Here is a 23847-nt window from a genome sequence, read left to right as displayed (position 1 = left end):
TTTATCTCCTCCATTGTCTCCTGCTACACCTATCCGTACAACGACTATTCGTATGTCAGCTTCACCTACACAGCGGCCACCATACTCCTCATATAATGTTACTTTATATGACGATTCTAATGATGCTGAGGACTCTCTTGAGGGTACTGTGGCTGCACCCCATGAGGAGAAGCTATCACAAAATGATAACGTGGCATGACCAGAAGGACAAGTTGTCCCAACTTATGAAGGTCCCGGCCAATGAGGCCCATGGGGACATAAAGGACACAAAAGCGTAAATTACTGACGCGGCATTGCTGAAAAATGTGTTGACTGGCAGGTTATATGGAATCCCGAAAAATGTGCTGACGTGGCAGTGTACGGATTTCCGTGTTTTCCACCGGCATCTTTTGGGCCAGAAGCTTTTAAGTTTGAAGGCCAAGGGCCTATAAATATGAATCCAAGGCCACTTATTCTCTCAGTCTGCTGACGAGCAACTGAGTAGAGAGGACCCTCGGACTTGTACTTTGCTCAAGCATTAATATAAAAATAAATACCGAAAGGGGCGCTAGATTTTGTGGCCAACACCTCTGGGCACGGAACTATGCCGGGCCGTGCCGACTCTATTTTTAAAGTGTGATAAAGTTGTGAAGTGTTTTAAGTGATTCTCTTGTGTCTAGTGCCAAATTTTCGACTTGTTCATGTTCAGTTCAATTATTTGCAGTTTTTGTTCGTGCATTGCTATTGATGTCTCGCTTGGAGTGTTCAAGCGTATAACATACATGAAAAGTAGTAGGTTCTAAAAGCATTTGGTCCAAAAGCTAGCGCCCAATTAGGCTGTCCATATGCTGTTGCCATATCATGACTTCTTAGCGCAATTCACTGATTTCCGTACAGTTGCCACGTCACCAATTGATCTATGCAATTTTTGACTGAGTGTGTGTCTCTGCTTTTAAATGAATTAGGTCCCTCAGCCGGTTAGTTGTTGAGAGTTAGAATTTTTAATCCTAACCCATTTATTGTTTGGGCCACTCGGCGAGGATCTGTTAAGGTGGTAAACTTGCTAGGCTTCTTCTTTTGCTAGGGTTTAGGCCCCTTGGCAAGAATTTGCAGGATGGCTAGGGTTAGGCTCAGGGAGTCCTAACCTTTGGGCCTTTTTAGTGGCTTGACACGTCATCAATTTGTGACACTAGTGGGGTTGGTAATTGGCATGTATGGTAATTAGCATGTACGCATGAAGTTAGTGCGTGCTCAAGAATCAGATTTCTTTCTGTAGGTGTAAGAGAGCTCCCCCATACACCCATTAAAGGAACATTTTAGAAAAGGGCCCTCTAAAGTTTGGAGGGCCCTTTTAAAATTTTATTGTGTGCCCATATGCTCTTTAAAAGGAAGTTCCCAGTCGCCTGTATCAACAATTTAGAGCACACCCACCCCTTTTGACTTGTAAACCTCCTATAGCAAGTTAAAATGGCGTTGTTGAAATGTAGGGGGTGGTAGAAGGACCCCCTATAACTTTTTGTGCAACATTTTAGGTGAAGAGCCCTTTATTTTTTGGGAGCCCTATGAGGCACAAATAAATTTTTTGGAGGGCCCTCTAATAGCATCATTAGAGGTTCTATGGGGGAGCCCTCTAATTGCCTATGATTACCTTTCCCTAAGGGGGGTATGTCACAACTTGATGATGTGGCATGACCTTGGACCAGACTTCAACAGAGGAGAGAGACTCGACATGAACTGACACCCGAAGCAGGAACCCAAATTTGACGTGGCAGGCTCATAATTTGCATCGTAAAATACGATGTGATTTTTGAGCTATTGACGTGCCTTTTCGACCATTGGAGATATGGAAAGCAATGACTTGTTGAGTGGCCAAGAGCCTACGAAAATTGGCCTCGGGGGTTCATTGCAAGATTTTAGTGACAGAGTTTGGACTGGTGCTCTTCTCGATAGTTGTACCAAAGAAGATCAATAATAAAGAAATATTGAAGGGGCGCCTAGTTGGGGGCAAGTGCATTTGGGGTGGAACTCTGTGTCTCGTCTCAAGTGTGAAAGTTCTTTCGGTTCAAGTATTTGAGTTTTAAAGATGTTTTGGGTTCTTTTCAATCGGCACATGGTGCCTTGTCACACGTTTCTCTATGAGATTGTAGGGGGTATTGATAGTCTAGAAGTGCTCTGCGGAATGACTTTATAGAGATGTACATTGAATTGGAAATTTCCTAGATTGAACTTGTTTACATGTGTGTACTGTTAAGAGTATATGTAGAGAAAGATGAAATGTGTGCAGCATTTTGTCTGATGATTGATTTGATAAATTTAGTGCATCTAGACATGTGCTAGAGATCGGTGAGATCTAGGTGTGATGGCTATGTGAGTCAGGAATGTGATTCTAGTGCATCGAGATTTCTATCTGGATGAGATGACTTGATACTATTGGTGCTGCATTAAGAGTTTTGGAAGGATGAGATGGCTAAACAAAGATCTAGGTGCATGAAGAGTGTTAGACTAGATGAGATGACTAGATTGAATGTTTGCACCTCGGTATTCAGTGTGAACTGAGCGTTTAATTTGTGAAATGCATGCTTTGTGAATGTATTGTCTTGTTTGGGAAGGTCATTGGCATGTCTGCTTGAAATGCAAGAAAGGATATGAATCTGATAGTGACAAATTTTAGTGGATCAAGACATCCGTGAAAAGATCTGCAAGGTCTGGATGAGATTACTAAATAAGTTGCCATGATCATGATTTTTGTCTAGAATCTCAACGCAAATCAAATGTTCAGTGACTGTTGTCTTTGTGCACGTGCTAAATGCGTGCAATCTGGTGCATGAGTCATTATCTACTGAGCTAGTTTATGTCCTTTGCCTGTTTTATAGGTGTAATTGAGGGCGATTTCTCTTCTATCAAGAAGAGGGCATGCCACAAGCTAGTGATGTGGCAGCACACAAGGACAAGGGAGGGTTAAGGTTTTTAAATGTAATCACTGCCAACTTTAAAGGACTTGGCCGAGGAGCCTAAACCATAAAGAAAATCAAGATCGTAAAAAATTGCCGACTGGGCACTGGTGGCTCACAAATTGCGTTGGCTGGTTGCTGATGTGGCAGGCAGATTTTACGCAAGCTTTTCGAGGCTAGAGCTTTTGGAGGGTTGTCAGAGTTTTTGGAGGGTTTGTTTTTAGACTTGATGCTTTTCAGGGCTCTACTTTTAGCACCCCATGTAAGTTTATAAGGAGCCCTTGGTCCACAATCTGGTAGAGGCTAAAGTTTATAAGGAGCCCTTGGTCCATAATCTGGTAGAGACTAGAGCATTTGGACGCAGAGTTCCGGAGAGTTGGACCCTTGGGAGTTGTACCTTTGTGATCAAGGATCAAGAAAGAAATACCGAAAGGGGCACCAGTCTTTGGGGCGTGTGCATTTGGAAGCAGAACTTTGCTACGTCGTGGGAACTCTCCTCTTATCTGCGTGTTTGTGTGTGTGTGTTTCTGTCGTGTGTTGCTGTTGATTTCTTGCTTGGAGTGTCCAAGCCTGTTACATGCCCTTCCAGTTATAGGTTGTGGCTACTAAAAATGGCCAATGCTTGATGCTTCTTGTGGAAAAATGTAGCGATCTTGGTGGCATATTAAACTATAGGCTGTACCGAAGGCAACTTTCCCATGTTCTCCATCAGCAAGTCAAGGCAATGGGCTGAGCATGGAATCCAAACAATGCAAGGAAACCCGGCCTCCACCATTTTTCCCAGAGCGCTCCAATGCGAGGCATTGGCCTTACAATCTGCACCACATTTTCCACACCATCCTCAACGATATTCTATTGGATATATGCAGAAATAAACTCAGCTATGAGGTGCTCTCCTGCCTTTCTTGCATCTAAGCACATAAAAAGTAAGTGCCCAAGCAAGATGACACAAGTATGTTGATGACATGTCGTCTTACGATATCGCTCAACGCATTCGAGATAATAGTGCAAGTTGCAACCCAAACTGTTGTCGACTTGGTTTGATTGGGACCAATGCCTTGTGTATCAAAGACTCTTGCTCATCAAGCATGGTGGTGCTAGTGTAGCCTTGACCAAGACTCTATCTTACTAACCTGGACCATGGCTCTCTCCACACTTCTCCATCGGTCAGTCCTCAACACGTTGAAGGAGAGTGGGCACAATCTTATCTCAAGACTCAGCCACGAACGAATTTGGGACACTTAACCCTCATGCATGCAGTTTCCTTTTTTTATCAAAGGAAAGGCCAGTATAGTTTAAAAATGACAAAAATTTTCGACTGTTTTCAAGCAGGTAGTTCTGATGGTATTGTTTTTTTAAATTTGTTCTCGATGCTTGTGGGCAAAAGGTTTGTGGCCTTTTTTTCCATTTTGATTACGTTCTGTTTGATGTGGTCTATATTGCAGAGGTTTCGAGCATGTAAGAATTTTTACGGGCTGTTCTTGATATACCGTACCTATATTTATTAAGACGGGCTTTATGCAGGTCAGAGATATTTATGATGCTGGCAATTATCTCATATTGATAGCTACAGACAGATTGAGTGCTTTTGATAGAATCCTTGCATCAGTGCCTTTCAAAGGACAGGTTGGAAGAGCATTTGAACATCCTTCACCTTCTTCTGGAAATCTTTTTTCTTGCTATCTATCCATTCTGTTATTAATCAAGGCGAAGAGTGCATGCTTAGCTGGTATGTGAATCAAATTTCCTTTGTGTTGTTTCTGGTAGGTCCAAGTGGAGTATGCCTCGGCCCTTATGGTTGTTCATGTTCTCTTGCTGCTAACGTAGACTTGATGTCCTACCAGGTTTTGAACCAGACAAGTCTTTGGTGGTTCAACAAAACGGAACATATCATCCCAAATGCTGTCATTTCATCTCCAGATCCTAACGTGACAATAGCAACGAAGTGCAAAGTTTTCCCAGTAGAATTCGTTGGTGCTCTCTTTTTCCTTTGGAGTATTTTGTTAAGAGTGGGTGTCTGTATTTTAAATTAATTTTTGAAGTAGTGTGGATCCACTCTGAGCTAATGTTTGTGTTTTGTGCACTTCTTTGTACAGTAAGAGGTTATGTCACAGGAAGCACCAGCACTTCTTTATGGACAATTTATGCAAAAGGTCTGCGAAACTACTGTGGCAACAATTTACCTAATGGTAGGACTTCTTCATTGATGTCTCAATGTTAGAAGTCTTTGGTTGATAGATTGATGCTTTGTTCCGTGCCACATTAAAATTCACCTTTTGAATGAAGTTTGATCTAAACAATTGTTAAGCATGCTCTCCTACATAGGTTTCTACAAAGTTATAAGATTCAGATAGTTAAGGTTATTGTGGGTAGGCCATCTCTCTCCATTGCAGCTATACCTCTTTGGGAGTCCTAAGAGATTTTTCAGAAGCATTGTACTTTTGTAACCGATATGTATTTGATATGTCCTATAGGTCAAGTTGGCCTCTAAATGACTCTCTCTCTCTCTCTCTCTCTCTCTGAGAAAAAAAAATTCGAGCTTGGTGAGAACAAAAATTGGGTTGCAGGTGCAGCTCTCTCTGTTGAAGCACGGATAAATGTGCAGGTTTGAGCAATAGTTTGAAGGGATGGTGGCGAGACTCTCTCTCTCTCTCTCTCTCTCTCTCTCTCTCTCTCTCTCTCTCTCTCTCTCTCTCTCTCCAGCCTTTTGGATACTGATGTCTCTACTGTCAGAGAGCTCCATTGTATCAGACACCCCCCCCCCCGTTTTTGTATCAGCTTCCACCCCACCCTACCCACTATTTTCTTTTCAATTCTTCGTACTTTTCGTACCCTGACCTGGTATTATATTCACCACATGTAACCTTTTGGTCTCATAGGTCATTTTGGCCTTTTGAAGTTGTTAATATTACATTTCATTTCATTTCTCTCTCTCTCTCTCTCTCTCTCTCTCTCGTACGAGCGTGCGCTACGCAGGCAGCCAACAATCCATACAATTCTCTAAAGCTCCAAGGCTATGCGCACATAAATTTTTGTTGAGCCGTACAGTAAGGCATATTTTAACACAGGCTGGGGGGGAGCTTAAGCAAAGGGCGAGCTTCGGCAGAGGGGTAGCTTCTCTTTGTGTGACACACACCCACTGCCTGTCATTTTAATAATGCAACTTACTGCCTTAGTTTGGTTTGGGAGGCTGATTGTGTGTGGTAATGTATTGAGGCGTACTTGCTCGCACAGGCGTGGAGTTTGATTGGCGCATATCACAAATGATGGATGAACCAGATGTCACAAAGCGATGACATGGCGTGCCCAACCGGAAAGGAAGGGGCAAGAGGACAAGAGAATCTGAACCCGGAAGATGGCCGAGGGCCTAACCCTAAACATAAGATATCACAAACTGGGGACTTGGCAGGCCCCCAAACATAAACAAACACACACGTGGACTGTTGATGTGGCAGTACGGACAGACTGTACGGACGCCCGCTTTATGCACTGACAGGCTGATAGTGTTCGGCAAAAATGTGCTTTAGCTTAATATTGTGCCGTTTTCAATTTCAAAAATGCCGGTTGAGGGCAAGGGGAAAGGGAGAAATTTTGCCTCAAAATAGAGAATTTTTTTTCTAAAATTTCCTCTTGGCAAATTCAAGGAAAGAAATTTTGTATGTTTGGAAAAATGATTTTTCTCGAACACTGCAGGTTGACGTGGCAGTTGTACGGAAACCCGGGTTTTCCGTTGACAGGCTGACGCAGCAGGCTGTACGGACAGACCCGTAATTTGCGCTGACAGCTCTACATAAATTCCGTGAATTGCACTGACTGCTTTTTGGGCAGTTTTTGGAGCCAGAAGCTTTTGGGTTATTTGTTTTTAAGTTTAAAGCTTTTGGAACTTTTGCTTTTGAGTTTGACTGATTTGGGGCTCTGCTTTTGGCATCCCTTGTAAGAATAAAAGAGCCCTAAGGGCCTCACTTCTCAGGGCATCTGGATGCAGAGTCTGAGAGCGGAGGTGTCACGTGACACATCTAACCATATGTGTACGTGGACAAGCTACTTCATGACAAGGGTTCAATTCAGTCCATTCAGTCTAGCTTAGGAAGTGATCTGGCACTTTTGTGAGTCTGTTCACAGGCCGTGCATGTCGAGACACTTAGAGCAGATGCATATCCTCTGGTTGCACACAACATGATCATCAGCATTCCCATCAGAATCCATCAGGAGCATTTTTACAGTGCATAGACCTATTTTTCCTATTTTTGACATTTTTCACTTATTATTTTTAAGTGACTTTTGTTGGGAACTAGGTAGGGCTATTTTGATAGCCAAGTATATAAGAAACCCTAGCGCTAGTACTTATGGGCAGAAGAGGCAGCAGGAACTTCGGTTCAACATGCAACTTCTTAGTAGAAACCCCCTAGCAGACGTAGCATTTTTGCACCAGCTGCAAAGACTAGCGTTCTTGCACCAAGACCAAGATCAGCCCAGCGTTTTTGCATTGCAGAAGCCTGGCGACAGCAAGACCTCAAAGAACAGCCCTAGCATTAGAAGATTTCCCACAGCAGAACAGTTTTCAGGCCTAGCGTTTTTGGTTTGCAGATCAGCCTCGGCGTTTTGCAGATTCATCGCGACCGAACCTCAGTAAGGACCAGCGTTTTCAGTTTTCAGCAGTCAAACATCGTAGTAGAAGTCCCAAACCTCGCAGATCTCACCTCTCCGCAGCAGATCCTCGCCGCACGGTCAGATCCAGCGTAGTTTGCAGATTCAGCCCGAAACACACAGATTTCAGCATCTGCGTTTTCAGCGCATCGTCGTCATCGACATCATTACTGACATAAAGTCAAAATTGAGCATGTACAAGATTTGCAGATTTCAGCCATTAGCATTTTCAGATTTCAGCCCGTCTCGTCATTGTCCTCATCGTCGTCGACATCGTCGGCAAGTCCAAGCATTGTGGAGATTTATGCAATCAATAGTAGACCACTCTCGCCATAGAGAGTGGGGCCTTCGGAGGAGGGTTTGACAACATTCTGGTGTCGTATTCTTCTCTCTATCTCTGAGTCTTAGCACCTTCATTCACAGTGTTCACCACTTTGTTTGTGTCAATTGCACTCTCTCACTAAAGGAACGGAAGGCTCTCCCTTCCATAAGTAAAAGGAACCTTGAGCACAGTTCGGAGCACTTTCATCTTGAGCAAAGTTCAACATTCACTTCGGCTCCACCTTACACTGGTATCAGAGCTTTGATAGTGTTCTGTATCACTCAAGGAAAGAACCATAAGAACCACAAGAATTGTTTTTGCTTGTTGCGGTCGCACGTAACCCAAGACCTCTTGGTCGTGTCGATTATTAATCGTGTTTTTGAAGAGTGATAGGAAACCCAAGAAAGAAGGGCTTGTCCAGCCTCCCCTTGTTCTCTTTTCACTCATTGAGAGCGGACCGTGCACTTAGCGGTCGGCCAATCGGCGTGAGGTGGAAAAAAGCAACCTTGGTGTGAGTGCAAGGCCGCCAAGAGGTGCGCCCGCGGAAAAGAGAAGAGCTCGGGTGAAGAGAAGATCCTTCTCTAACACAGATTGCAAGCGAAAGAAGAACCTCAAGAACCTCAAGACCCTCAAGAACCTCCAGAACCCCAAGACCCTCAAGAACCTCAAGAACTCAAGAACCTCAAGAACCCAAGACCCACAAGAACCCAAGTTCCTCGAGAATTTAAGAACCCAAGACTTCAGTGGATGGTCATCACCCGAAGCGGAATGGATACTTCGCATGGAGGTGGTGAGCATGGGAGTGGCGAAGAAGAGTTTTCCCCACCAGGAGGTTTTCCGACCCTTCCCCTTCCCCATCTACGCCAAGGATTGCACTACTCCTATGTAGACTTTCAACAAGATGATGATGGACAGGAAGTTAGAACACGAAGTGTCACCAGCGTGTGACTACTATCTATCCTTTTTGTTGATTTCTTTCTTATTATTTATTTACTTTCACTTTTTGGAAACACCCCTCGGGAAATCTAACTGCCTTGCATCGCATAGCTAGTGTGGAACTGTCCAGAGGGAGTCCAGGCCTGAGGGCAAGAGAGCACTAAGGTTGGACAAAGACTATGGTTAGCCAAAGTGGGGTCATTGACTAGCCAAAGTGGAATCCTTTGCTACAGAGGATACATTTCAGTTCTGGATGTGGCCACAATGTACAAAGAGGGTTGGATGACCTAGAAAGATACAATGGCAGCATCTCCTAAAATTTAGGGAATTGCTATTTTGGGACCTGAAAATGTGTTTGCGTCATTAGCTCCGGAATGACAAGAGGAACATTTTATTGCTCTGCTGTCAAGTCAACTGACGCACCAGTTGAGATATTTTTAGCCCAGTTGGCCAAAATCGGAAACTGGGCGAGGTGTCACTCTGTGAGCCTTTTGCTACTTCTGGCCAGAGGAGGGGGCGCCTAAAATGAGAGGAGGCTGATTTTCAGTTTTGTCACAGGTTAAGAGCTATGGAGTGCTTGCTTTCCCTCTTATGCACCGTGCGGTGCCAGGAGTGATGCCTTGCACGCTACGCACTGCCCTCTCTCTCCCCTATGGCAGTATGTTATGCCCCACTAGTGGGCTCTTCATTTGACCAATGTACAGTTGTGTGGGTTCATGCGTGATTGCCGAGGCAAGAGCCTCTTGCACAGGTACTGGATCAGCTAGCGGCTAATCCCCCGCAGGTACAGGTGATTCGGAGAGGTTTCACGCCCGAAATCTCGTCCGATTCAAAGGGCAAGTAGCCCTACAGGTGCGGGAGCTCGAGGACTTGCTACGGATGCGACCGGCACGCGAAACGGAGCCCGAAACAGTAAATTACAGCATGCTGTGTATTTTTGCAGGTGTAGGGTTTTGGCCCTAAACGGACCCTAATACCCCCAGGAGGTTCGGGGACGCAAGGGGACCGTTGTACAGGCGATCTCGCGCATTTTCGGGCCTGAAAACAGAGAATTCAGCGTGCTGCAGATTCTCGCCAGGTTTTGCAAAGTGCCCGTATGCGTCGGGAAAGTCAGTCAATGCGTGGGGATACTGACTCTGAAGGGTCCTAGTACAATTATGTTGCCGAAATCGGGCCGGAACAGTTGAAATTCAGCCAAGTTTGTGCGGGGCAGCTTGTAGGGATCCACAGCGTTTATTCCCTCTTTTGAACAATAAAGAAATACCGAAAGGGGCGCCTAGGTTAGGGGCCAATCTGGTATCGGTCTTCTCATACAGGTGCATTCTAGCATCTGTATCCCATTCCCCTCTCTTGTGTCATTTTAGCACAGGTAGAATAGACGACTAATAATGGGTGAAAGCTAAATCAAGGTTTGAAGTAAAGTCTACCGCCCTTTTTGGATCGAACAGGCCGGTTTCATGGTTCCATCGACGGGATTAAATCACTTTTTCCCATAGAAGTGAACCTTGGTCAGTTTGGGCTTGAAGACATAGGGGATCATAGACTAGACACAGGGAATTGCAATTATGGCTGACAGACCAGCTGATGTGACTGAAGAGGTTTCCTCTTCACAGGGTCAACAGACACATGAAGTGAGTGTATAACCGGCCTGTACAACGTAGAGGGCGGTACTATTTCAATTACCTGTTAACTTTACGCAGAGCACTGAGAAGGGAAGAGAACACAGTTGCGTCCAACGACTAGAATGTCACTGCGCACACGAGACCGACACCCTGTAGGCCCCAAAGACTGGCGCCCCTATCGGTATTTCTTTATTCAAATTAAAGTAGACGATCCGACCACTCCGCACAAGCTTTCACAAAGCTGTCCAAACCTGGCGAGGGCTGAAAACGCAGGTTTTCGACCTGATTTTGGCAGCATAACGGCACAAAAACCCCTGTAGGTCAAAAGCATCTGTCTAGGACGGATTCCCTCGCTATCTGGCGAGCTGTCACAGAATTTCAGCAGGCTGTAATTCCCTGTTTTTCATTGCCAGGTGCCCAAAAGCCTGTACACGCATCCCAAGGCTCTCACGAGACTCCCCCGGTGTTCCCTTGCAGATTAGGTGCGAAACCCTAAACCTGCAGAAAAACACAGCAGGCTGTAATTCGCTGTTTCGGATCGTTTTTAGCGGAGCGAACACGCCAACGCGTGTCCCAAGGGCTCCCGCACGCAATGGGACATTTCCCCTGTGAATTGGACGAGTTTTCACACGAGAAAACTCTCCGAACTCGCAATCTTTTGCGATGGAACTGTGCGTACTTGTGGGGGACTAGCAATTAGCTAATCCGGTTCCTGTTCAGAAGGCTCTTGCCTTGGCAAACGCGCATAAACCCCCAGAATGTACATGTTCAACTGAGTAGCCCATCTAGTGGGGCATTACCATATGTGCCAAAGGGGAGAGAGAGATGCACGAGAGCAAATCATCGCGCTACATGAGACAGAGGAGAAGACAAGCTTTCCATTAAAGCTGTAGACCTGCACCCACTGCTCACACACACACTGTAGCTCACTTAATGCAAAAATCAGCCTCCTCTCTCAAATTGGGCGCCCCCTCTTCATGCTGGAAGTGGCAAAACTGCCTGGAGCCGCCATGTGTCCAGTTTGTCCCTTTTGAGTTAATTCTCTAGTTCCCACTGACTTATAAAGTTATAAGTGACTTTCCGAGTGGCCCAGACTTCATTTGGCGCACACAGGCTTCCATACTCATCAGAATTCAGTGCTAACTGGCCCGACCAGTCCCAGACTGACCGACCAAGACTCCCGATGTGAGAAACCTATTCGGCCGCAGCCGTTTCACACTGGCCATGCAATTTCCACTTGCACCTTTTCAAGGGTCCCGGGGAAACAAGTAAAAATAAAAATAAATAAAAATATCTAGTACATATTTATGGAAGGCAACAGGAAAAATACACCTCCTGGTGACAGAGTGAGTCCTCAAGACCACCACAGACAGATGATGATATATTCAGGACCCAGTTGGCTACTGCTGTGGCTATGTTCACGCAAGTAATGCAGAACCCGAGGTTTTTACCCTTTCTGCAACCTCCTGTTCCGTCTCAGCAAGTTGGGTCACTGGATCATATTCAAAAGCCTGTTAAGGCTCGAGCACAGGTGATTCATACCGCACAGTCAATGGAAACACCTGTACACTTGACGGAGAACATGCAGTCTCCACAACCTATGCCTAAGGTGCAAGAACAGGTGGCTGAGATGCCAGTATTTCAAGCTGTACCAGTTCAGCCCGCCACCTTTCAGCAGCCTATAGCTGGTTCTAATGGGCAGGGAAGCAACCTACAGGCTATGCAACAGGTCTTCCCACCACCTTCAGTACACCCTGGCTATTTTGGAGGTGGATCCGTATTCCAGCCATGCACCTGGAAATCAGTTTTACATGCCAGGAACAGTGTTTGGGGGTGCTCAAACGATGATGCCTAACCCCATGCATGGTGTCACAGGCATGCTACCAGGGTTTCAAAGCACTCAGGGCCAATTTGGAATGCCACAGGCAAATTTTGGTATGGCTGGAATTACAAATCAGCAGCCAAATATGGCATTTCCAGGTCAAGTTAACAGCGGCCAAGGAACACAGATGAACCCTAACAGCGTTCCCATGTTTCAGTCACTTCCATATGACAATTTAATGCCGTTGGAGAGGCCAACTCCGTACAAAGAAGGTGGCAAAGGTGTGTCTTTCACGACCTTTACAGGGTTTGATGACAGGAAGAAGGCGCTCTCATTCCTCCAGCAGTTTGACAAGGCCTATGCAGGGGGAAACTTTACAGAGGCTTCAAAGGTCCGCAAGGCAACCACTTTCTTGACAGGGAATGCGGGACAATGGTGGACAACTTTATTGCTCCAAGGGCAAGCTCTGTCCACATGGATTTATTTCAAGCAGATTTTTGCAGCAGCATGGTTATCTGATGATTTCGAAGTAGATGTCATAACAGAATGGCACCAGCTTAATGCTGCCACTTGCAAGAATATGGATGATTACAATCGGAAGTTTTGGAAAGCTCTACTTCGAGTAACTTCCTATAGGTTTGTGCCATTGACAGAACAGATTGAAAAATACTGTTGTGGCCTACCCAAAGGATTGAGGAAATACTGCACGAAGACCAAAGTCACTACTTTGACGCAGCTCATCAAGGTAGCAAACATTGGCAATGGTTTGCTCAAGGGAGAAGATTGTGAATTCAATACTGGCGTCAAGGAAGGATCAACCAAGAAAAATTCAGCAAAGAAGTATGTTCCCAAGGAGGCTCCGAGAGTGACTCAGGAGCCAGCCAACGCAGGGAAAGACAAAGCTACGGCTGAATCAGAAAAGGGACCAGCGAAGAAATGGAAAAGACGTTTTCCTCGCAAGTCGGAAGAGCAAAAGAAGTTCGTGAGGTTAGAGAACAAATGCTTCATCTGTGAGCAGCTTGGCCACATTGCTTACAATTGTCCTACAAAGAAAAGGCCAGCTGATTCTGAAGACAAAGAGGACAGGAAAGGAAAGAAGCCCATGGTTGGTCTAGTGCCAGATATGGTGGGCGACAACCCAAATTCAGATGCAAGTGAGCTTTGCAGAGCATGGGGAAAGGTCAGGGATCAAACAGTGTTTATCTTCTTTGATCAAGGTGCCAAAGCCAACTTCATTTCCCCAGAATTGGCTTCAAAGTTGGGAATCAGACCTGAAGAGATGGGGTATACAGCAGAGGCAGGTTTGGCATGTCCTGGCCATACAGAGGCTGTGACACCCATCATTGGAAAGTTGCGCCTACATATCCAGTCCTATGTAGATGCTGAAGAATTTTACATCATGCCACTGGACGGATGTGATGTGTTGTTAGGTATTCCTTGGTTGTTTCGTGTACAGGGAATCATGGATGCCTACAACAAAAAGATCACTGTACAGAGCAGGGGAAAGACTCACATTCTGGATGTAAAGCTTAAAGGGGAGTCTATGCCCACTGTATCAGCTTCTGCTATTACTTCTGTAATGAAAAAGCATCTTTCTGCGTACTTGGTTTTTGCACGTGAAGTGTCAGATTGTGATGAATCAAATTTATCTGTGCTAGATAAAGAAAGATCAATGTTTTTACAACAGTATAGTGACTGTTTTTCCGATTCATTACCGTCTCAATTACCGCCAGAAAGACCCGAGGACCATGCGATAGATTTGGTGCCAGGCAGTAGCCCACCAAATAAGCCTCCGTACAGGGTTAGTGCGGCTCAGCAGAAAGAGATAATGGGCCAAGTACAGGAGCTGTTAGAAAAGGGGCTGATTCAGCCCAGTTCATCTCCATTCTGTTCTCCAGTGTTGTTGGTGCAGAAAAAGGATGGCTCATGGCATATGTGCATCGACTACCGTGCACTGAACAAGAATACCATCAAGAATAGGTTCCCTATACCTAGAATTGATGATATTATGGACAAATTAGAAGGAGCAGCTATGTTTAGTAGGATAGATCTAAAGAGTGGGTACCATCAGATCCGCATTAGATCAGAGGATGTGCACAAGACTGCTTTTAGAACAACGTTTGGCCTTTACGAATTTTTAGTGATGCCCTTTGGTCTTTAGTCAATACTATGCATGATGGAGCTGATGGTTATATTGTCTCGTGGGTGACTACCATGGGTCTATACCTTGCACTTTCCTTTAAGGGTGAATCTGGGCTTATCCTGGATTCATCTAGGTATATATGCCCTTTGGTCTCACAAATGCTCCTGCTACGTTCAATAGGATGATGGACAGAATTTTCCGTCCACACCAGCAGTTTGTTGGTACCTTCTTTGATGACATGATAGTCTACTCAAAGAATGAAGAGGAGCATAGGCATCACTTGGCCATTGTATTCAAAGAGCTACGCAGTCATAGGTTGCTCATCAATGCAAAGAAAAGTGAGTTTTTTCTGGAAGACATTCACTTTCTGGGACACATTGTCTCAAAGGATGGTGTCAAAATGGATCCTGCAAAAGTTTAAGCGATCAAGTCATGGCCAAATTTGAAGACGGTGCATGATGTCCGAAGCTTTTTGGGACTATGCTCCTATTACAGAAGGTTTATCCGAAATTTCGCTGAGATTGCTTCACCTTTACATGCTCTTCAAAAGAAGGCAGTCACCTTTAGATGGACACAGAAAGAGATTTCAGCTTTTAATCTCTTAAAGGAAAAGATGACTTCAGATCCAGTCATTGGGTTGCCAGATCTTAGGAAGTCATTTGTGGTCCAGTGTGATGCCTGCGGTAGGAGCATTGGTGCAGTGCTAATGCAAGATGGCAGGGTAGTAGCCTATGAGAGCAGAATTTTGCAAGGGCCAGAGATGACCATGCAGGTCTATGAGAAAGAGTTACTGGCTGTGATTCATGCACTCTTAAGTTGGAAACACTACATGCTAGGTGCAGATTTCGTTGTCCAAACGGACCATCAGACCTTGCGATACTTCTTGATACAGACAAAGTTATCTGAGAAGCATATGCGATGGGCAAATATCTTGTCCATGTTCCATTTTCAGATTGTGCATGTGGAAGGCAAGAAGAATGTTTTGGCTGATGCCTTGTCAAGGAAGCCACAAATTTCAGCTATATCAATTCCTTATTATCATGAACTTGATGATATGAGAGAACAGTATGCAAATGATGAAGATTTTGCAAGGGTCTTCGAGCAGCTAATGGATGGACAACGTCATGAACACTATCTTCTCAAAGATGGGTTCATGATAATGCATGGAAGATTGTGTGTCACAAAGCCATTGCGACGCAAAGTTATGGAAGAGAGTCATGTCCCACCGTATGCAGGGCATCGTGGTATCGATGCTACAGTTAAAACGGTTGAGACATTCTTCTACTGGCCTACATTGAGAAGAGATGTGGATGCCTTTGTGCGAGAATGCCTAATATGCCAAAAGGTCAAGTTTGACAGGCAAAAGGCACCAGGGTTATTGCAACCACTACCTATTCCAGACAAACCATGGGAAAGTATTGCTGTGGATTTTATATTTGATCTTCCGAGAACGCAGATAGGAAACGATGGTATTTGGACCATTATTTGCAGATTCAACAAACAGGCTCATTTTATTCTTGTCAGGAAGAAGATAAAGCCAGATCAGATGGCACGTTTGTTTATGAGCAATATTTTCAAGTATCATGGCATGCCACAGTCGATTGTTAGCGACCGTGATCCACGCATGACAAGTTTGTTCTGGAGAGGCTTGTTTGAGGATATGGGCACCACGCTCAAATTCTCTTCGTCATTTCATCCTCAAACAGATGGGCAGTCAGAAGAGGCAAATTCTACTGTCCTAGATCTGCTGAAGTGCTGTGTGTCAGAGCATAAAGGAAAGTGGGAGCAATATTTTCCATTGGTGGAGTATGCATACAATAATACAGTGCATTCATCAACTGGCAAGGCACCTTTTGAGATAGTTGAAGGTGACAAGAAAGTTCCTCCCATACTGCATACAAAGGACAAGATATTTGAAGCAAATAAGTATGTTCAGCTAATGGATGAAATGTACAAGAAGGTCAAAGTGGCCTTAGAGAAGACTCAGACAAAGCAAAAGAAAGCAGCTAATTGTCACCGTTGTGAAGTGGTATATTCACTTGGTGATTGGGTGCTTTTACGCTTCGAAAAGGCAAGGTTAAAGAAGATGAAGGGCAAGGAAAGACTGTTTCCAAAGCTCAGCATGCGTTACTATGGGCCTTTTCAAGTGTGCGACATAATCAGTGATGTTGCATATAGGCTGAAATTGCCTGATAGTTGGAAGATTCACAATGCGTTTCATGTGAGTCTTCTCAGACCCTATGTGGGTGATGTGCTAGAAGATATGCCAGCTGAAGATCAGCCGGAAGTCGAGGAACTTGACAAGATCTTGGTCCCGGAACAAATTTTGGCACATAAGGAAAGAAAAGTGAAAGGCAAGGTTGCTAGGCGTTACTTGGTAAAGTTCAGAAACTATCCACCAATGGATGCTAAGTGGATGGAAGAAGGTGAACTTGCAGAGTCACCAACTGTGTTATCACTTTACCTGGAAGCCTTCGATTTGCAACCTACCTTGACCTCTTGAGTTTCAAAGCTACATGGATTGTCAGTGTGACATTGGCTTCTGAAACAAATGATGTACATGGTATTTAAAGTGAGCTCAAATGAAATACATGTTACATGAATGTTAGAGCTGTACAGATTGTCAGTTTGGCAATTGCTCTTATGGAATGTCCTAAAGTTTGGTTAGTGCTATAGGAGTGAGTATTTCTTGTCAGTTTGTCAAGAATACAGTAATTGCTTCTATTAAATAGTACATGTGTAACTGCATTCTTAAACTGTCGGTTTGGGTATGCTCGAAAGTGTTACGGGATCCAACGTGTACTAAAAAACAGTGGCAAAATGTGCAGCTACCATTTTGTCATTGGAAAGTTAGTGACTCAAAGCAATGGCATAGTGCGAAGCTACCACTATGTCATTGGGACAGGGTTCACACGCAAGCAATACATGAGTCGACGAGGTGCTGAATATACCAGGGTTGACAATGAGCATGTATGTGTCGTACATGTGTCGACAGGTGTTGAATACATCAGTGTTGACTATGAGCATGTACGACATAGATGCAAACGAGGACGTTTGAGATTTCAAGAGGGGGGTATGTCACCAGCGTGTGACTACTATCTATCCTTTTTGTTGATTTCTTTCTTATTATTTATTTACTTTCACTTTTTGGAAACACCCCTCGGGAAATCTAACTACCCTGCATTGCATAGCTAGTGTGGAACTGTCCAGAGGGAGTCCAGGCCTGAGGGCAAGAGAGCACTAAGGTTGGACAAAGACTATGGTTAGCCAAAGTGGGGTCATTGACTAGCCAAAGTGGAATCCTTTGCTACAGAGGCTACATTTCAGTTCTGGATGTGGCCACAGTGTACAAAGAGGGTCGGATGACCTAGAAAGATACAATGGCAGCATCTCCTAAAATTTAGGGAACTGTTATTTTGGGACCTGAAAATGTGTTTGCGTCATTAACTCCGGAATGACAAGAGGAACATTTTATTGCTCTGCTGTCAAGTCAACTAACGCACTAGTTGAGATATTTTTAGCATAGTTTGCCAAAATAGTAAACTGGGCGAGGTGTCACTCTGTGAGCCTTCTGCTACTTCTGGCCAGAGGAGGGGGCGCCTAAAATGAGAGAGGAGGCTGATTTTCAGTTTTGTCACAGGTTAAGAGCTATGGAGTGCTTGCTTTCCCTCTTATGCACAGTGCGGTGCCAGGAGTGATGCCTTGCACGCTACACACTGCCCTCTCTCTCCCCTATGGCAGTATGTTATGCCCCACTAGTGGGCTCTTCATTTGACCAATGTACAGTTGTGTGGGTTCATGCGCGATTGCCGAGGCAAGAGCCTCTTGCACAGGTACTGGATGAGCTAGCGGCTTATCCTCCGCAGGTATAGGTGATTCGGAGAGGTTTCACGCTTGAAATCTCGTCCGATGCAAAGGGCAAGTAGCCCTACAGGTGCGGGAGCTCGAGGACTTGCTACGGATGCGACCGGCACGTGAAACGGAGCCCGAAACAGTAAATTACAGCCTGCTGTGTATTTTTGTAGGTTTAGGGTTTTGGCCCTAAACGGACCCTAATACCCCCAGGAGGTTCGGGGACGCAAGGGGACCGCTGTACAAGCGATCTGGCGCATTTTCGGGGCTAAAAACAGAGAATTCAGCGTGCTGCAGATTCTCGCCAGGTTTTGCAAAGTGCCCGTATGTGTCGGGAAAGTCAGTCAATGCGTGGGGATACTGACTTTGAAGGGTCCTAGTACAATTATGTTGCCGAAATCGGGCCGGAACAGTTGAAATTCAGCCAAGTTTGTGCGGGGCAGCTTGTAGGGATCCACAGCGTTTATTCCCTCTTTTGAACAATAAAGAAATACCGAAAGGGGCGCCTAAGTTAGGGGCCAATCTGGTATCGGTCTTCTCATACAGGTGCATTCTAGTATCTGTATCCGATTCCCCTCTCTTGTGTCATTATAGCACAGGTAGAATAGACGACTAATAATGGGTGAAAGCTAAATCAAGGTTTGAAGTAAAGTCTACCGCCCTTTTTGGATTGAACAGGCCGGTTTCACGAAGCAAGAACAACAGAAAGAATGGCAGAAATTGATCGTAAGTACCAAGAAAGAATGACAGCCATAGCGCGTGAGTGCGAGAAAGCACGCTCGGAAGCCAAAGTAAGAAAAGCCGAATTGGATCATGAGCGCAAAGAAAGAGAAGCAGAATTTGATGCGAGAAGAAAGCAAGAAAAGCAATGAACGACCGACACATGAAAGAGATATTGCGACTCTTTTCTCAAGTGTAGGCACATATGCAAGGGATTCGGGAAAAGGGGCTCTCTCTGTCTCTTCTTCTCCCAAGCATGACACACATGATTTACATAAGCATGAGGATTTGAATGACAATGATAAGCATGATGATTTGCATGATCAAGATGTGATTTCTTACAAGCATGATGATTCGCAAGAAGATGATGTGCTTGTTCACAAAGATGATGGTATAGTTGATACTTTTGCTAGTGAAGCTAACCTCATTGCAGATTCGATCAATCACGAAGAACCGATCTTGGCTTTCGAGTCAAGGTCCACAGAACCCCCACAGGAAGATTCGATCGATCATGAAGAACCGATCTTGGCTCTCGAGTCGAGGTTCAAAGAACCCCCGCAAGAAGTATTATGTGCTCGAATGATTAGTCAGCACGCATTGTTCGAGTGTTTCATTCGTGATGCTTTCTTGTATTTTAGTCACCGTCCTTATGTGATCCCTTTTCATAGGCATGTCATCTTTCACGATGAACACGATTCACTCATGAATGAGCACGAATGTATGCGGATTACTCATGAAAAGATGAAATGTTTGCACCCAAGGAATTCACATTCCATGTCTCTTCCTTGGCATGACACAGTATCCGAAAGAGCACAAGAAGGATTGAGCATCAAGCATCGGCATGTCCATTGTGATTTGCCACAGTTGATTGATTTAGATCAGAAAGTCAAGATTCGACCCCATTGTTTGCATGTGTTTGATGAACGGTTTGGCACTCCGTCACTATGTTCATCTGCATTACATGCACAGTTTTCTCGAAGGAGTAGTATTTTTCCAGTCACTTTACATGGAATGGGTATGTTCACGTTTTTGTGTTGGAAGTGGTCCTCGGAGATTCTTGAAGAAGGTAGACGCATGACCATAGACTAAGTTGAAGCATTGAAGGAGCCTCATATGACTTTGTGTCGCTTTCGGCGCGGCCCAAAGAAGCAAGTGTTGCAGACCTTTATGAAGTTCAAGTATCGCACGACCCACACATCAGAGTGGGCCAGCGAAGAGTCCTTCCCAGGATTCATCCAAACGTTGTTGGCGATCTCCCTCGACGCCATACAATTCGGTATCAGTATCTCACTTTAAAAAGGAGGGGATGTCACATGACACATCTAACCCTATGTGTACGTGGACAAGCTACTCCATGACAAGGGTTCAGTTCAGTCCAGTCAGTCTAGCTTAGGAAGTGATCTGGCACTTTTGTGAGTCTGTTCGTAGACCGTGCATGTCGAGACACTTAGAGTAGATACATATCCTCTGGTTGCACACAGCTTGATCATCAGCATTCCCATCAGAACCCATCAGGAGCATTTTTACAGTGCATAGACCTATTTTCCCTATTTTTACCATTTTTTACTTATTATTTTTAAGTGACTTTTGTTGGGAACTAGGTAGGGCAATTTTGATAGCCAAGTATATAAGAAACCCTAGCGTTAGCACTTATGAGCAGAAGTGGCAGCAAGAACTTCGGTTCAGCGGGCAACTTCTCAGCAGGAACCCCCGCAATAGACCTAGCGTTTTTGCACCAGCTGCAAAGCCTAGCATTCTTGCACCAAGACCAAGATCAGCCCAGCATTTTGCATTGCAGCCACTTCTCAGGGCATCTGGACGCAGAGTCTGAGAGCGGAGGACCCTGCGGGAGTTGTACTTTGCTCAAAGATTAATATAAAAGAAATACCGAAAGGGGCGTCATTCTTTGGGGCCAATCTCTCTGGGCAGGGAACTATGCCGGACCGTGTCGAGCAAATTGAACTGACTTTAAAGTTGTGAAGTCTATTAAGTGATTCTCTCTCGTGTCGTGACAGATTCTAGACTTGGGGTGTCCAAGTTTGCTACATAAGAACCAAAAGGGCACCGATCAATGGCCTAACCCTAAAATTCACAAAAGCTTGAAGTATAGGTAGAATTCCGTGAAATGTGTTGACTGATAACGCGGCAAGACTATACGGAATGCTACGTGGGAGACTGTACGGGAATGTTGCTTTTTACGTTGACAGTGCCACGCGGCAGCTTACAGTAGTCTACTAGGTACAGTCTTCGCTCCTACATGACCTTGTTATGTGTTTGAAGAGCGAAATGGATAAATGCAGTCCAACATATTTGTATGGATTCCTGCTTTTCAATCTGCTGGGGTTTGGCAATTTTATGCGAGCTTTTTGCAGTATGCTTTTGGGGCTCTGCTTTTGGGCATCCCTTGTATTGTTTATAAGTGCCCCTAGGGTCACTCTCGGAGAGCATTTGGATACAGAGTCTCGAAGAGTGTTGGACCCTCGAGAGTTGTGCTTTGCGAGCATAATAATAAAGAAATACTAGAAGGGGCGCTAGTCTATGGGGCCAGTTCGTCTTGGCTCAGAACTCCTACGTGCCGTGTGAACTCTTCTCTCTCTCTCTCTCTCTCTCTCTCTCTCTCTCTCAAAGTTCAATGATTTTGCAGATTCTGTTTGTGTGTTGCTATTGAGTTCTCGCTTGGAGTATCCAAGCCTGTATTAGTGTATCAGAGTTGAGAGAGATTCTTCTTCTACGGAGAATCCGATCCCTTCTGCAGCGCACATGAGTTCTCGCGAAAGATCTGACAAAGACAACAACCCTCTATGGGGAGATGAAGAAAAGTTGAAACTCAGCACAGGAATTGAAGAAACCAACAAATATTTAGGCGAATTTCCTGCAGGGAATTTTACCAGAGCAGAATTTTTTGGCGAGGAACCTCTCTCTCTCTCAAAGTTCAATGATTTTGCAAATTTTGTTTGTGTGTTGCTATTGATTTCTTGCTTGAAGTATCCAAGCCTGTAACAGTGTATCAGAGTTGAGAAAGATTCTTCTTCCACGGACGATCCGATCCCTTCTGCAGCGCACATGGGTTCTCGCGAAAGATCTGACAAAGACAAGAATCCTCTACGGGGAGATGAAGAAAAGTTGAAACCTAGGGCGGGAATTGAAGAAACCAACGGAGATTTAGGCGAATTTCCGGCGGGGAATTTTACCAGAGCAGAGAACATAGCCGTACAAGGAAGTGCCCTATACCTATGTGAAGCAGCAAAGTGGTGTAAGTCTATCATCACATCATGGAGATATGGCCATGCTTTGATACCACGTGAGAGTGTGCGTGTGCGGAAGCGTGAGGGAGGAGAGAGAGAGAAATGTTATATTAACGTCTTCAAAAGGCCAAAGTGACCTATGAGACCAGAAATTTACAATGTGGTGGATCTGATACAAAGTCAGAGGAACAAGATGACCAAATGACAAAATGAAATACTATGGAATCCTGAACTGCTAGGTGTGAACTAAGCAGCTAAACAGCTAGCCGGGATAGCTAGATCATAGGAGATCCAGCATCGGTCGCTGGCGGATCTCATCAATCTCCTCCATGGTCAGTAGTCTGACCGGGCGTCGTGCATGTCGAGCCAAAGTGATCCGAATCCTGTGATGCAGCCTCCGTCGATGCTGTGTAGTCCTTCTCAGTCGTGGGCGTCTGGATCTCCCTAGCTCAGTCGCTCGGTCGATCAGGGTGCCTCTGGTGTGAGGCGACGAGCTCTGCTGCGGTGGTAACTCCTCCGGGTGTCCAGTGGCATCTCTAAAGAAGTCTGTGATCTGTCTCTGAGACTGGCTGGCCTCTCCTCTCATGAGGCTCTCTCTGTGTCTGTGCAGCTCGAGCAAAAACAAACCGAGGCATCTCTGATCCTCGTATCGCATGACTCTAGAGAATGGTCCAAAGACCTCTCTGAACAAGCAATGGAAGCGGCCTCGTATCTCGTAGTAGACGGGGAAGTGGCATGTGTAGTGCAACTCTGTCTCAGGTTCGATGTCACACAGGGGTCATGTCTTGGCCTCTGCTGGTACTCCGCTGTATCTCCCAGTCTCAATCCGCAGTTGGTGTGACGATGTGCGTATCTGGCCAATACCATGAGACAAGTGGGTGTCCATGTATTTGGGCCTCGTCACAAAACCATGCTCCGTAAGCTGGAGGAGATGCTCTCTGTAGAAAGCCATCTTCGTGCCCAGCTCCTGTGCCGGCTGTATCCATGTCCTCTTTGTGTCTAGCTGAGTCAAGTCCTGGTGAATGAGCTTGGTGATCTCGGACTGTGTAAGAGTCAGAGACGGTGCATCTAGTGAGTACTGGAAGGGAGGCAATCTGTCTATGCTGAACCCATGTGCCTGAAACCATGATGCCATCTCCCCATACCAGCATGCTGTATCTCCCTGCATGGCTAACTGTCGAGAGGACTCAAGTGCAAGGCGTGCATATCTGTCTCTAGGAAGTTCCCACATGCGGTGTATGAAGGAGACAGATTTGGTGAGTGCCTCAACCACTAGTGGCGGGGCAGCTAGCTCTGCTCGTACAATAGTACGTGGTACTGAGGCTTTGGCTCTAATGAGCCGCGAGATCATAGTGACCAGAGGCTTCTCCATGTTTCCCCATCCATCAGTGCGGCCTGTCCTCCCATGATGATCCAGTGAAGGTCCCAAAATCTCAGCTCCATAAAGCAATGCAAAAGCCACCAAAGTGTCAAAGAGCCAGAGCTTCGTCCGAGGCTCCTGAAACTGAACGTGTGAACACATCCTTTCCAATCTACCCAATGTTGCATGGGCTCTGGTCAATCTAGTCTCTGCTGCCCTCCTCAATGAAAATGCTGGCCCACTAAAAA

At 45.2% G+C, this 23847-nt stretch overlaps 1 protein-coding gene across 1 annotated transcript in view; it reads left to right on the top strand.

The window, feature by feature from the left end:
* The window catches only part of PUR7 (purin 7), a 106329-nt gene that overhangs the window by 63138 nt on the left and 19344 nt on the right, over nucleotides 1-23847 (top strand). Inside the window, exons 2-4 of the mRNA XM_086492439.1 lie at nucleotides 4455-4556; nucleotides 4775-4904; nucleotides 5027-5119. Coding sequence (XP_086348565.1) covers nucleotides 4455-4556; nucleotides 4775-4904; nucleotides 5027-5119 — 325 coding nt within the window. The remainder of the gene's footprint in view (nucleotides 1-4454; nucleotides 4557-4774; nucleotides 4905-5026; nucleotides 5120-23847) is intronic.

This window comes from Adiantum capillus-veneris, chromosome 20 (genome assembly GCF_014529385.1).
Source record: "Adiantum capillus-veneris isolate H3 chromosome 20, ASM1452938v2, whole genome shotgun sequence".
In the NCBI taxonomy this organism is placed as follows: domain Eukaryota; kingdom Viridiplantae; phylum Streptophyta; class Polypodiopsida; order Polypodiales; family Pteridaceae; genus Adiantum; species Adiantum capillus-veneris.
The sequence above is the reverse complement of the archived record's forward strand: the minus strand, read 5'-3'. Positions and strand labels throughout refer to the sequence as shown.